The sequence below is a fragment of the Drosophila serrata genome, unplaced genomic scaffold, assembly GCF_035046125.1.
Source record: "Drosophila serrata isolate PLE 108 unplaced genomic scaffold, ASM3504612v1 contig_308, whole genome shotgun sequence".
In the NCBI taxonomy this organism is placed as follows: domain Eukaryota; kingdom Metazoa; phylum Arthropoda; class Insecta; order Diptera; family Drosophilidae; genus Drosophila; species Drosophila serrata.
The window spans coordinates 142,653-157,741 of record NW_028257206.1 but is presented as its reverse complement, the minus strand read 5'-3'; the positions used below and the strand labels follow the sequence as shown (position 1 = coordinate 157,741).

The window sequence follows — 15,089 nt, the reverse complement described above, 5'->3', positions numbered from 1 at the left end:
AAATGGAGGGTCTCGACAAAGCACTCATTTTCAGACCATATGTACATATTCTTTGAAATCTCGATGCCAACACATGGGATAGCACCAAAGCGCAATGCCTGCAATATTGACTGGGACAAATACGCAAAAATTGTTCAGTCTAAGGTGTAAAACAAAAGGACCAAGGTTCGGTCTACCCTTGAAGGAATCGACAAAGATGTCGAGAAGATACATTCTCAAGAACGCGTACAAGGAGTCATGCAGACTCAGTTAATCACAGAAGACATTCTCACAATGGTGGAACAAAGAACTAAGCGTACTCGGGAAAAAGGTTTGGAAGGCTACCGTACAAGAAGATACAGAAAGAATACAAAAAAAAGCGATATACGCAGCCAAGAAACACTCCTGGAGCAGCTATTGCAAATCGCTAGAAGGAATAAAAGACACGTCTACCCTGTGCCTGATGGCACAGGAACGACGTCAGCGGAAGAGTTACGAAAAACACTACTGGACACACACTTACAAGGAAACCAGATAGAAGAATCTGGAAAAACGGATAGGCATTGAGTGGTCCAACAAATACGAGTGAAAGAGATAGTCACTATGGAAAGGATCCATTGGGCGATCAACTCGTTCGGAAAGTACAAAAGTCCGGGTCCGGATGGAAGTATAGCAGCAATGCTACAAAAAACAAAAACAAAACAAAAAAAAAAAACAAAACAGCAATCTTCCAAGCATATAGACGGCATCAGATCCTGAATCGGCGCAATGGTTACCTAGAGACGGATAGCAGCCGAACTGAGTGGCGCTCATCACACAAGATTTTTGAAGAAAGGCACACCTCAGGGAGGAGTTCTGTATCTTCTGCTTTGCCTGATAAACATCTATGACATATTAAAAACACTCAACATTGAAGGTGTGAAAGTGGTAGCATACGCAGACGAGGTAGTCCTACTGACTTCAGGACCCTTGCCCGACGTCATCAGCCTGCGGATTTGCCATCAACCCAGGTAAAACGGAGCTTATGCTCTTCACAAGAAGAACAAAGATCCCTAACTTCAATACGCTTTAGATAGAAGGCATATAACTTGGACTATCGCTACAAGCAAAGTATCTGGAAGTGATACTAGATGCAAAGCCGTCATGGAAACAAAACATCAACGAAAGAGTCAAAAAAGCTAGAATAGCTTTTTACTCCTGTAGGAAGATGTTCAGAAAAAAAAAACTTTGGTATCCACCCCAAGATTATAATCTGGCTCTACACAGAGGTTTTAAGACCGATTCTCACATATGGTCAGCATTAACAAAGGCCTACAACATCCAGAAACTGACAAGGATTCAGATATCGGCATGCGCATGTGTAACGGGTGTATTAAGATCATGCCCTGCGGCAGCACTGAATGTCATCCTAAACATTGTTCCAAAGTGCGGTACGACTGAAGGCAAGCCAGAGCTGGAAGAACAACCACACTGGGCACTCTAAGATCCTTGACAATATGAACCATCGGATGGCAGAAGACGCGATTCAGCAATGCATACACCACGATATACCCTACGAAGGAAGAATGAAGAAGAGGGACACCGACGGCTGAAGGATGAGCTGCTGAGGGGCCGGAATCTTAGCCAAGAGCTGGAGTGTAGAAGAGTCATTCCATCTCCCAGAGTCAGCGACGGTATTCCAGGCTTAGGTTCGCGCAATACTGAAAGCAGTCGAACTCTTATTAATTCAAGATCTCCGGAATACCAAGGTAAGCAAAAACTACATCAACACTAGTGGCCGAATGCAAAGAGGCACTAAACAGATTAGCAGAGGACAAAATCCCAAGAACCAGAAAGCTGACGAGCTGGCCAGGAACGGGTCGTCAGAGAAAATCTCCTATACAACAGACATACTAGTCTCTCCGAACTCAGTCCAGACGTAAATATATGACTACTTTAAACTATTAGCCTGCAAGGAATGGTCAAGGAAGACAGAGCTCGGAAGATCGAAGCTATAATGGCTTAATTACAACGGGAGACGGACTGGGGAGCTCATCTCCAAGAGTAAAAAAGACATCATACAGATAACGGCAACTATCACTGACCACTGCCTATTGGCACGCACGCATGCAAATCAGGGCGCGGGACTTTGGAGCTCACCGCTGGGGTCACTAGGGGAAGTGGGGAGACAGTCAGTGACTGCAATTCAAGCCTACCCGAATGACACGGGCTGGTACTAAAGATGAAGCGTCGACAACGACCTACGAGGGTGTGGATAAAAACGGAGCTTAGCTTTAAGTGGAGGCTATCAGGAAGGCCTCACCACTTTAACCTAACCTTCCTTTAAGATGTTGAGTTGTTTGAGTATTTTGAATCCTATTGGAATATTGTGTAAAAGAAGTTTTGTGAGGAATCGATTGAGTGTTCATTTATTGGTTGGGTCTGAAATAATTTAGTACATGCCACATAGGTGGTTGGTTGTTGGGAGTCTGTTATGTATAAGTGGGTCCGAATGATGGTATGTATACCCTGCAGTACCACATGTCATCAATAGGCCACTGTCATCAACAGTCAACAACGTGCCGACTGCGACTTCTACCGAGTCGACGCTCTGCCCACGATACAATTACGAAGGTAGTCTCGTCGGTAGTATCGTGGCTCGGCCGATGATGAATTTTTTGATAAATGTTGATGAATTTGTTGATGAATTATTGATTAATTGTTGTTGAATTGTTGTTGATGACAGCCTAGGACATTCCCATGTTAAATTCATCGTTAATTTGTATCGACTTTAATCGATGAATCATCAACAACACCGCCCTAACTGTTGATGAATCGTTGATTAATTACTGATTAATGGTACTGCAGGGTAGATAAGGTTGGAATGGTTGAGAATATTATTTATATCTTGGTCGGTATTGGGTTTGGTTTTTTGTATTGGTTTTGGGATTTGCGCTTTGATGACGGTTTTTTGGATATTTATTTAATTCAAAGTTAATATGGTCTTCATATATGCCCTCATTGTGTGAAATGATTATTAACTATCTCAAGTCTGACATTTCATGATGAGCCTAAGTAGAGAATAATTGTATTGGTAATTTTCTGATCAGTACTTTAATCAAATTCTTAATTGCCTGAACGAAAATAACGAAGTTGGTCAGATTTCATCAGTTGACATCGTTTTTCAGCTTCTTTGCAGAATGCTCTTAGATTTCTTTTATCTCCCTGAAGTTCTCCAGTAGTTTGTAGTTCGTTGTTTGGAGTTTAATTTCGGCCGCTAGTATAGATCTAAGGGTAAGCCAATCATCTATGTTCGGAAGTCCCAATGACCGAGTTACGTGTCCGACGAAGTTCCTATTGATGGCTCCAAGTAGAATCCTCTGTTTACGCACATCAATAGTTTGGTAGATTGAAATAACATGGTCCACTCTGCTGATAAAGGTGTAGAGGGTTTCTGGATCACCCTTAAATGGCATGATGTATATAAGCTGCCGAAGAGCTTTAGCAAGGTTGTTGTCTGTTAGCGCCACGAGTTGGAGCTACCTATTTGACTGTGCCATTGTTATTGTTACGTTGATATTTTGTTGCTACAGTAAAAGAAATTTTATTTTTTGTTTTGTATTTTATATTAAAATGAACGAAGGAGAGCAATCCTCCTGAGCCAGCGATCACACCTCTAAGTTGACGGGAGCAGGTCACGTCAGTTGCAACGCTACCACAAAAACGAAGCAAAGGAAGGGCGCTATAGTCTATACAGACTCGGACCTCTTCGGAAAGAAGAGTAAGAACGCCCTCTTCACTCGCCGCAACCACGTACCAGCTCCCCGCGTAGGGACGGGCCGAAGCGTTTAAGCGAGGGAAAGAAGGCAAAAGCGGAGTAAACGGCCGCCCTTTGACAAAGACAAAGACAAAAGCTGTCCCATCCGAAGAGGAGAAGGTAAAGCTTACCTGGGCCGAGCAAAGGGTCGAACAGAGCAGACTGCACTTTGCCAAACTTCCTAACATGGTATTAACGGGCGGTCTCGCCAACAAGGAAGAGGAGATACTTGTCACCAAACAGCAACGCTACGCCGAGAGTGATATAAAGGACACTCCAGGGAGCAACCGCCAACGCGTGCACAAGGAAGCAAGACCCCCTTGAAGACAAAAAAATCATAACGCAATAAAGCAAAAAACGCAAAGCCCATTGAGGCCACCAAACGACACATGATAGTGGCACTCATTAACAGGAGAGATAAGAATGGCAAGATTACAGACTCGCAGTGAAAGACGGTGCTTGCGTGGCTCGTTGAAATTAACGATTGGCACAAAAACAAATCCAGAGCGACAGTTTCCTGGTGATTACGGTGGCGCTTGATGAGGGTCAATAGTCATTGCTTGAAAACTCCTATTTGGCTGCCGAGCTACTGTCGGCTGCCCTTCTTGGCCGCACTTGGCTGGGTGCACGTAGCTGGGGCAGTTGGCTGACGATCGCTGCCTAGCCGGGCTTCTCAGCGCCAATTCTGTTATGGGCCGGGAGACAGGTTCTAGGCCGCCCCCTGCAGAGCGCCTCTTCTGAATATTTTCCTTCTGTTCCACTGACCGTGATTGAGCTCAGAAAGCGGTCTTGAATTCACTTGGCACTTGATTGCCTTTAAAAATTTCGTGACCGGCTCTAACCTCTTTGGCGTGGTTTGGCCAAAGGTAATATAAAATCGCACAACTTCACTGTCTGCAAGCTCGAATTGAAAAGAATGCACGAGGCGAACAGCGTTTCCTCTAGGGTTAAGCCGAACACCGTAAGCGTTTATCCGATCCCCATTAACGTCAATGCAGACCTACGTATTATCGGTATTCGTAATATGCAGACCTGCATATTATCGGTAAACAAAAATGCATTTCTATGTTTATTGTAGTTTCGCAACCGAGTCATAGATGGCGCTTCATGTATTCAACACTCGTCCGTTACATCCATACAACATATTTCTGTTCGCGGAATTCAATACAGTCCATTTCTCGGCGCTCCACTGTGCCCTGACACATTGTTCCAATATATTTTCGGCCAACGATTTCAGGAACTAGTCCCGATAATAAAATTTAAAAACAAAAATTCAAAGTCAAAACGAAACAAATCAGCAACGAAACCCAAACGCAAACGCAAGTGTTTTAATTGTTTTCAATTTCGCCGCCGCAGAAGCCGTGTTGTTGTTGCCGTTTCGTTTGTTGGGGCCCTCACATAGGCACCGCTTGCCGTAGGCATGACGCAGCGAGCTTTTTTTCGCGACCAAGAACCGAGCTTTTATGTCCAGCTCTTCGGCTCAGAACAATACAACATTTGCCGCTTGCAGTTGATGACATTAACATTTGTTAGATAAGTACCAGCATAACCAACATCCAAATTCAATCCACACAGATGAGACTGCCCTTGTTCTGTTTATTTATTTTTGTATCGCTTAATTTGTTGGCCATCATATAGTCACCGCTCGCCGTCGGCATAATACAGCGAGCTTTTCTCCTCGACCAAGAACCGAGCTTTTTAAGTCCAGCTCCTCGGCTTGGATCAATTAAACACCTGCGCCTTGTGTTTGCTGACATTCGAATTGTTAGCCAAGTCCCAATATCATTCCTCGGCTTGGAACATATCTACGCTCAGTACCTCCGTTCGGCTGCGTTATTTTTTTTTGCTCCATTCGTATCCTCCAGCCTTATGTGAGCTCAATTCCCTTTGTTCGTCGTACGCATTGCCTAAACCCGTATCCCGAGTTCCAGACAATGCATTAGTGTGACCGTTCTCCCGTTCGACAGGTGACAAGTCCTGATCAGCAGCATTAGCTTCCGAAAATGCCCACGTGAGACGACAAGAAACCGCGTCCGATCCCCTCAAACCGCTTGGATAGGTCCCAATCCACATCTCCGCGGGCGTGTCAGCTGAAGCCGAGGGCTACCGCCGCCATTCCAAGGGAAAAATGCGACGAATCCGTCGGCTGCTTAGAACAGCTCTCCGCCTCCGACGACGGCAAGGCCACCTCGACAGTGCTGGAGTCAAAGTACAGCTACTGCTATTCCGTTTATTCGAGGTGTGTTGCCAACCTTAAGGAAACAATATCAAAAGCCGCCTCTCAGTCAGCTCTGGCGGCTGGCAGTATCCATCTGTACATCATCTCGGGTGCAGCTTCCAAGCGCGAGCCTTAATAGACTCAGGGTCCGAGGCGACCTTCATCACGGAACGGCTTTTCAACCTGATTAAGCTCCCTTTTAGGACCATTCTAAATTGTGCCACTTTTCAATTCGGTCACCTGCCAGACCCGGGCTACAATTAGAGACTGCCCGGGCTACAATCTGACCTCGTATCAAATTCCGCCAGACCTTCTAAAAAGGCTTCCCGATGTCCCCCTGGCAGATCCCATTCTGGGATGTGGAGGAAGGCCCTACACGTATCGTCCCGGAAACCGATGAGGTCTGCGAGCGCAGTTTTGTCCAGACTACCCTGAGGTATGAGTGTGGCAACACGATGCCTCCGCGTCCACGCACTGCCATCACACAAGAATGCAACCCACTACGGTTACGGGTGGTCCTCGCTAACCGATACTGACCCTGCTGTTTGGCCCACAAGCATTCTGACGGAGCGTGTCGGCGAGGGGACAGCTGCAAATATGTGGCCAGGACCATCACATACTGCTTCACCTATCCGTGCGTCCACTGGTTCCGCGCCAACTGCGGCAGAATGCGCGCCGTTCTCGGGACGCCGTCCCCCCTTCTCGTCAATCTGCTCCCTCCGCCACTTCACGGTCGATCCCCGCCCGTATATTATCGTCCGTCGCGCAATGGCAACCGCCCTCCATTTGCCAGGGGCGCCCGCAGAGTGCGGCCTCTGCGCCGACGCTGTCATCGCTGCTGCAGCGACACAGCGTCAATTTCCTTCCGCCCGCACTGGTACGGATTGACACCGGAGCGCGCACCTTCGACTCGGCCGCGCTCATCGACCCGTGCACGCCTACGAGCTGCATCGACGTGACGCTGGCGGCTAGCTTCCGTCTACTCACCACTAACGTTGGCGGCGAGCAAATTTGTTCGGCCAAGACGGAAAGGAATGTCCGTCAGGGTATGGTCCTGATACTAGCAGTACTACGTCGTCTGCGTATGCAACTGCTTTAACTCCACCCGTATTGAGATCTGTCAATATGGCGTTCATATTTGTGAGCCAGAGTAGGGGCAATAATACCCCGCCCTGAGGTGTTCCTCTCTTCACTGTCCGCGTGAGGTGAGTGCCACTCAGTTCGGCTGTGATCGTCCTGCTCTTTAGCATGACCCCGATCCACTCTCTGATGCCTCTCTCAATACCTAACAAGTTGAGGGAGTCCAGGATAGAGTCGGAGAGAGTTTTGAACGCGCCTTCGATGTCTAGGAAGGCAGCCATCATGTATTGGTTATGTTGTAATGTCTTCTCGACATGATGTACAACTTCATGTAGTGCTGTTTACGTTGACTTTCCTTTGCGGTACGCATGCTGCGCATCCGAGAGTTGATGTCCCTCCCGGATGTGGACGTCCAGGAGTCTCTCTAGTATCTTCAGCGCGAAGGAGGTGAGACTTATCGGTCTGTAACCCTTTGCGAGGATATTCCCCCTTCTGCCCGGTATATATATGACTTTTGCCTCCCTCCACAGAAGTGGGATGTGCGTCAGTCTTAAACAAGCTTCGTAAATGGCTTTTAGCACTAAGCAAGAAATACATAGAGAAGTCAAACAGTACAAAAAAGTACTATCACAAAAACGGCTGAGCCTGGAACCCCAGAGCACCCGAACGATATGTCTAGAACCCCAGAGTGCGTTCGGCTTTTTCGAGTTCGAAGCATTCGTTCGTAACCGAGCACAACAAGAATTTACTTTTCAGTGGCAGATCGACCGTGGAACGATGAGCAGGGGTGCGTTTCTTTGCGCTGTGCTCTCATTTCTGTGTATATGTGTACAAACGCTCGCACGTTTATATGCGTGTTCAAATTTCTGCATTCAGAGTCTTTTGACTCTTGCGCTTTTGATTTAGCGCACTTTTTTGTTGTTGCTTGGCAAGTGAAAGAAACTTAAATTAAAATAAGTAGTAATAATAGTTAAATAACTTAAATAATTTGTCCCCCAATGCAAGCGCTAGCCGCTAAGTATTGCTGTGACGTCATAAGCAAGTGAGCCGCCGCCGCGGCTCAGCCGCTTGTGATAGTACTTTTTGTGATAGTACTTTTTTGTACTGTTTGACTTCTATATGTATTTCTTGCTTAGTGCTTTTAGCCATTCGTAAATGCTATCATTGGCTGATTGTAGCATTGCCGGTATTAAGCCATCTGGGCCCGGGCTCTTATACTTATCAAAAGAATCTATTGCCCACTGAATTCGGTCAGTGGTAATGATGTCTTTCGTTGACGTGTCAATTTGAGCGTTCGTTCCCTCCTCGGGTTCCGAGATCACTCTTAGGCTTCCTGGGAAGTGGGTGTCAACTAGTAGCTCTAGTGACTCCTCAATTGTCGTCGTAGCAGAGCCGTCTGCTCTGTTGATCAGGGTAGGGTTTATGTGCCCTTTGGCGAGGATTTTGCTTACTCTCGCCGTGTCCTTTATGCCTTCCAGTGACTCGCAGTAGTTTTGCCACGACTCTTTCTTGGCCATGTATACTGCCTTCTCGTAAATTTTTTGTGCCTCTTTGTATGTTCCCCAATCCCGGGTTGCATAGCTGTGGTTAAAGGACTTTCTCGCGCCCTTCCTGAGCTCGCTTAATTCCTTTGTCCACCACGGTGGGTATTGCTTCTTCGAGAATGATAGCTTACAAGTCTCTTTGAAGGCGTTGTTCAGAATGTTAGTTAGGCCCTCGACTTCCTTGTCGAGTGCCTTTGCAGTGGATATGGTCTTGATCCTTCTGCCGTTAACTTTAGATCGGACAATCTCGCTGAAATTGTTCCAATCCGTCTTATGGGGGTTCCTTCTTGGCACCTGTTTCTTAACTGGTGTCGTTAATTCAAAGAAAATGTACCTATGGTCTGAGAAGGAGTGTTCTGTCGATACCCTCCAGTTCTCGACCCTGTAATTGTTCTGCTCTATATGTAATGTGAGGTCTAACACCTCTTCCCAACCTTGAAAATTTTCCGTGCTTGGAAAAATGAAGGTCGGCGTATTACACTTACCACATACCGTAACGTTTCTACAAATGATACTATCAAAGAGCGACTCACCTCTTTCGTTGGTCTCTGGACTCCCCCAGAGCGTGTGCCTCGCATTCGCATTACACCCGAGCACCAGGGTCGTCTTCATTATTTCGGCCTTTTGCAGCAGCTTGACTTCCGGCTCAGGCGGGGCCGGCTCGTCATGGGACATGTATGCCGAAGCTATTTAGTGATTTCGTTCTCAGCCGCCGCCACGAATCTGGCCACTAGGTCAGATGTGCTGAGATTGGGACAGAGAATAGCGTTAAATTGGTTATTAATTACTATGCAAGCTCTCTACCTACAATTCGAGTTTGTGCACAGTAGTGTGTATCCTTGGATTCTCAGTCCAGCGACTTGCCCGTCCCTGGTCCAAGGCTCCTGTATCAGACCGATGTCGATATCCCTCTCCCTTAGAAGGATCGTGAGATTTACTGAAATGTGCGAGCCATGCTTCAGGTTAATCTGCACGATTTTTGACATCGATGTTGGTGGGGGTGTCCAACAGTTTGTTGGTGTCATCGACCTCCTCCAATATCTCATCCGGCTTGGCCAAGAAGACCTTTATCTTTTCTTTCCTGATGCCGTACCTGAACTTATGGTCATTGGCCTCCAGCTGGGGCAGACAGCGCTGGTTAATCAGCAGGAGAAAAGGTTGGCTCACCTTCATCTCCTGCTCCGCTCTGAGGATGGTCAAGTCCTCTGTATGGATGTCTGGATTCTGGGCCCTCAGACAGGTAATCACCCTGGCGTGGTAACCAGATGCGAGCTCTGGGTCTCATTAAGATATCTCTGGCGTGGACTTGTGTCTTGTGTGTCGCGTCACACACCTGAGTTGAGGGGAGGCTGTTTAAAGACTTGCCTAAGTCCGCCCGACTACAATTGGTCAGCATCCCCGGTCAAACCTCGACTGGGGACCTGCTTTCAGCCGCCCTCACTTGAAGAGTATAGTCGCACTACCGATGGTTTACACAGTTACGACAGATGACACGGTCATCCGTTGATCCCCCTGTGTACCCTATCGGCTGACGGCTAAGGAAGCAGGGACTGTACTCTGAAAAATTACACGAGTCTGCTGTATCGAGCTCGTCCTCTTTGTTGTGCAGGCTTGGGCGACGAAGTCGTACTCCTCGTCTTCGGGGTGTTGTTTCAGCATGCAGTTTATTCTTTGCTGGAATCCTGCCGACTGGCCCTTTTGCCATCATGTGACCTGTCTGAACCTGAAGGTGGTCTCGACCTCCGTTGGCTCGGGAAGACTATCTTTTTTAGAGATTAAAGTGTACAAATTAATTTTATTTGCACATTGAACTCTAAAAGGCTCATGCAATTCGAAGGAGGTTCTATAGTTGCGCAACAATAAGGGTATATAGAATCTAGTATTTCTACTTGGAATGTCGAAATTGAACTGGGTCAACAAGTCAGCATTTTCTACATCACCATGAATGAGGTAATAGATGAAGGCTATGCCAAGCCTTATTCTACGGTTGGCTAAGGATGGTAAGTTAATTCGGAGGAGTCTATAAGAGTAAGAGGGACACCTTACCTGATTCTAGTCAATATAGACGAAATTTGATCGATAAAGTCAAGTTTAAGGTCCAATCGGAAGCCCAAATCATCAACTGAATTAATTCTTTCCAAAGACAAGCAGTTCAGCGTGTCAGTTGCAAGCTTGGGAACGACACGAGAGAATGTCATTACACGTCATTAGCGAAAATAAGCACTCTGAAGTTAGATAAAACTCCAGGCAGGTCATTTAGAAGTAATGTAAACAATAATGGCTCCCATGCGGAACGCCAGAGTTAACCCTTAGAACATTAGATAAATTATTCTTAGAGAGGACATTTTGCGTCCTGCCATTTAGATAACTTGAGATCCAATTAAGAAGATCAACTGGAAAACTCATTAGATCGAGTTTCTTTACTAGAAGGGAATGGTTAATAGAGTCAAATGCTTTACTTAAATCAATATAGATTACATCTTTCAGAAAATTTTTATGGAAGTCCTTTGTAATATAGAAAGAGAGCAATCGAGTTTAATCACAAGAAGGAAATGGTTTATAAAGTCAAATGCTTTACTTAAATCAGTAAAGATTACATCTGTTTGAAAATGTTCATGGAAGCCCATTTTAATATAGGAAGAGAGCTCCAAAAGGTTAGTTGTTGTTGATTTTCGCTTAATAAATACATGTGGATATGGATAAATAGCTCATCTACAAAGGTGCTGCAAATGAGGAGTAATGACAAGTTTTGGAAAAACCGACCACTTATGGAGCGGAATAATAAGCGATTCCTTCCATATAAGGGGATGGTGGGAAGTTTTAAAGTATAATAAATAAATAAAATAAATAAATAAACTAGCTTAACACGATGAAGGTCTTTCGTTTTAGCCATGACTGAAAATTGGAATCGATTTTGACATGACTTAGGAAAAAGTATTTTATGTTTATTTTTGTTATTTTTTGTATTGAATGCATTATATGTGAAAAATATTTTGCCAAAAGGCAATTAAAACAAAGTTGACGAAGTTATGAGTATTTTTATACATGCCGTATTTTCGTTTTACACTGCATTTTTTTGTGCTTATAACTTTAATGCGCTTTTCCTACAACACACGTTTTCAAAACTACTGCGCCGATCCTTTTAAAATTTTAAACACTATTTTTGTACATATTTTGCGAGGTAAAGCTGTCGAGTTTTTTTTTGTTTTCACAATTTTGATTTTATATTCACAAATTAGACGAATCTCAAAAAATCGTGTTTTTCACTTCAATGTCTTTGAAAAAAAATTAAAAAATTTGAATTTCAAAACAAACTCGACAGCGTTACCTGGCGTAGTCTTTAATCTAAAGAATGAATTTGGATTTTTTGATTTCCGATGATCCGGAACTGATGTATGATTGGTTCCGCAATTCAACTTTTTTTCGAGACCCGTCTGGACAGGTGCTACCATTGCCATATTTTTTAATATTTCTTTATAACAATTTTATAAGACATTCTTAAAAAATTATACTTTGATGTATCATTCGTTAAATAAATACATTTTAACTGTGTCGTCGGGAAAAAAAACATGGCATTTGTATGAGCTTTTTCGCATTATTTTAACAACAAAAATGTAAGTCAGACCCAAAGTCGAGAAAACCCATCGAAAAAAGGATGATAGGGATCTTCGGGTTGCGTCAGTGGATAAGCTGACTCAGAGATCAGAGACAAAACAAAAATCGAACACGCGCTGAAAGGAATTTCGTACATGGTTGACTTAAAGCAGTGAAATGTCGAAGAAGCCAGCGATAAAATCATATTGTGTAGAAGTTAGAAGGATATTGATGAAATTGTTTGTGAACCAAGTAGGCCCAGAGTAATTAAAATCTCCTAGGAATACCAAATGGTCCCTATCCGAAAATTTATTGGAAACCAACTGAACAGCGGAAACATGGTTCTAATAAATAAAAATTTCCGACAATGGAGCAATGGCTTCTGTGAACACATTACCCTGAGAAGCAAATGAAAGACTATCAGAATGTAAATTAGAAAGCTTCATATGTAAGCCTCTTGCATTCTGATGGGATATATCTGGAGAGTGGTTTCGTGTTTTTAGTCGGGATTGAGCGAGGTGTGGAGAGGTGCAGTAGACTGATCAGGCCAACGAAGAGCTTTTCCAATAAGCCGCTTTTTCTTTTTCTTAGCTTCGAACTCATTGACAACAACATATTATTTTAAAAGATAAAATGCCCAAGCATAAGAGCTGAAAAGAATTTGAATTTTACACCCATATTTTGATTTCCTTGGCTCTGGTTTTGCCTTGAAAAAAGGAGATAGTATCTTCCGATGTTTGATAAGGGCAGATCCGCGAAACAAATATATGTCTCAGACGAAGAACAGTAGTAGTATTTTAAGCCGAGAAAGGAAGCTAACTTCGGCACGCCGAAGTATATATATCCTTGCAGACAGATCTTCGATGACTAGGAATCAATGCAATTTAACTTACAGTCGAATCCCGATAATTCGTACCCCGCTAAATCGAAAAACGCGATAATTCGTAAAAAATTCTGTCCCCTTGAAAAAAACTCGTTAACTCGTAAAAATTCCATACATTTTGGTCCCCTCGTTAATTCGTATTATTTGGCGCAACGCAATAAATATTAAACCTCTTATAAATCGTAATTTTGTTTCGTAACCTCTTATAAATCGTAATGCGATGCGAAATTTTTTGTAGTTAAAGCACCGTTAGATTTTGCAGACAGCTATGCGGCCTTTATGTCGCAATGCAATATGAATTTTGTGTTTCTCTCGCTGTTTTCTTTTAGTTTACTGATTTTTTTTCGGAGAGTAACATCGTTCTGTGAAAATGTCTCAAAAACGTACGCAAAAGACGTTATCATTCGCGCAAAAACAAAGCATTATTTCGGCGATTGATAATGGAACAATGAAAATTGAGGTGGCAAAACAATTCGATGTCGCTCCATCAACAATAACATCAATTCTACAGAAAAAAGAGTTTATAATGCAACCCAATTTGGAAGAAGTTGGGCAACAATTCTGAAAGTGACCAAGCAATCAAAAATTACCAGTTATTTTAATTTATTTTATTTTTGTTTTTTTTTTATAGTTTAATGTTTCTGCTTAATTGTTTAATTTTTTGTTACTATAATTTTATGTTATTGTTTTATTTTCCTGTAAGTGATCCCCTTGCCATATCGAATTATCGGGACTCGACTGTATATATATTTATGTTAAAGAACAATGAAGTAATACCTGCTTTCATTTAATTCACATATGAAAATTATATTAAGAGTTTTATATTCACAGATTTCCGTTTTTCTTATATATCTAATGATCGTTCCGATCGTCCGATCGTCCGATTTTCATAAAATATCTCACAAAATTGTGAAATAATAATTAATGGCTATAACTTAAATTTTATAAAATTCTGTTAAAAAGTGAAAAAGTTATATTTTTTTGGTAAAAAATTTTGCGATCATTCCTATGGCAGGTATATGATATAGTCGTCCGATCCGGCCCTTTCCGACATATATACGAGTGAGAGTACATAGAAGACTAATTACAAAACTGAGAGACTAGTTTGCGTTGAAAGGACAGACGGACATGGCTAGATCGACTCGGCTGTTGATGCTGATCAAGAATAGATATACTTTATATGAGGTGCCTCCTTCACTGCGTTGCAAACTTCTGACTGAAAAAATGCAATTAATGTGTTAGATGTTGTTTAGATGAGGCCCACTGTGCCGCCTCTGCTCGCGGAGCTTTCCGAGCTCTGCCGCGCGCGCCTCCCTTGCTCTCGCGCTCCGACTCTCGGGTCTAAGTAGCCGACCGTCGGCGATCTTCCGCGCTCGTTTTGGGAGAGCAAAGCGGCCGGAAGCTCGGTTTAGTTTAAGCTAGTCTTTAGTCTTATGTATGCAGCGAAATAAAGCTGACGATTTTGAATTGCCCACGACGCCCCCGCCTTTGCTCTTCGACTTCGCTTGCGACGTGGGAATTTTCATTGGGGCTACAATTTTCCAGGATCTTGCGGCAGCACGCCCCCTACACAGATGTCAAATTTTTAAGTAGTTTGAGTAATAAAAATGCAAGTAATGAGGGTTTGCTGTCAACCTGTCAATGGATAGGGTAATAAATATGGAATTAATTAGGGTCAGTGCATGTAAAACGATACTTGTGAACAAGCCTTCAACCGCTCCTACAAGGATGAGGATACGAGTGCAAAAGGGAGGGAGCGATCCCGAGCGATCCTGGATCACATGTGTACGTTTTCATGACTTCTTACATAAAAAAAGGGACAGGTGAGGCAATTGGACGTTCACCCGCGATCCTCATCTAAAAGGGGACGGGGTCCAATTGAAGAAGGTTGCTTGAGTGGTAACGGAAAAATCCACGCTCCACTTGATCCTGGAGCGCACGTGGAGGGTGACCCACGATCTTCACTTAAAAAAGGGATTAACTGTGATTTTCCTT

At 43.8% G+C, this 15,089-nt stretch overlaps 1 protein-coding gene and 1 long non-coding RNA gene across 4 annotated transcripts in view; one reads left to right on the top strand and one right to left on the bottom strand.

Annotated features, from left to right (window-relative positions):
- Positions 1-15,089, top strand: part of LOC110187781 (uncharacterized) — a 231,703-nt gene that overhangs the window by 97,364 nt on the left and 119,250 nt on the right. The gene's annotated exons all lie outside the window — the stretch shown is intronic.
- Positions 6,699-9,902, bottom strand: LOC147642992 (uncharacterized). The gene is made up of 3 exons (XM_086837411.1): positions 9,785-9,902; positions 8,525-9,303; positions 6,699-6,938 (listed from the first exon to the last, which is right to left on the bottom strand). Exons 1-3 carry the CDS (start codon positions 9,900-9,902, stop codon positions 6,699-6,701), a joined length of 1,137 nt encoding a protein of 378 aa, XP_086693537.1.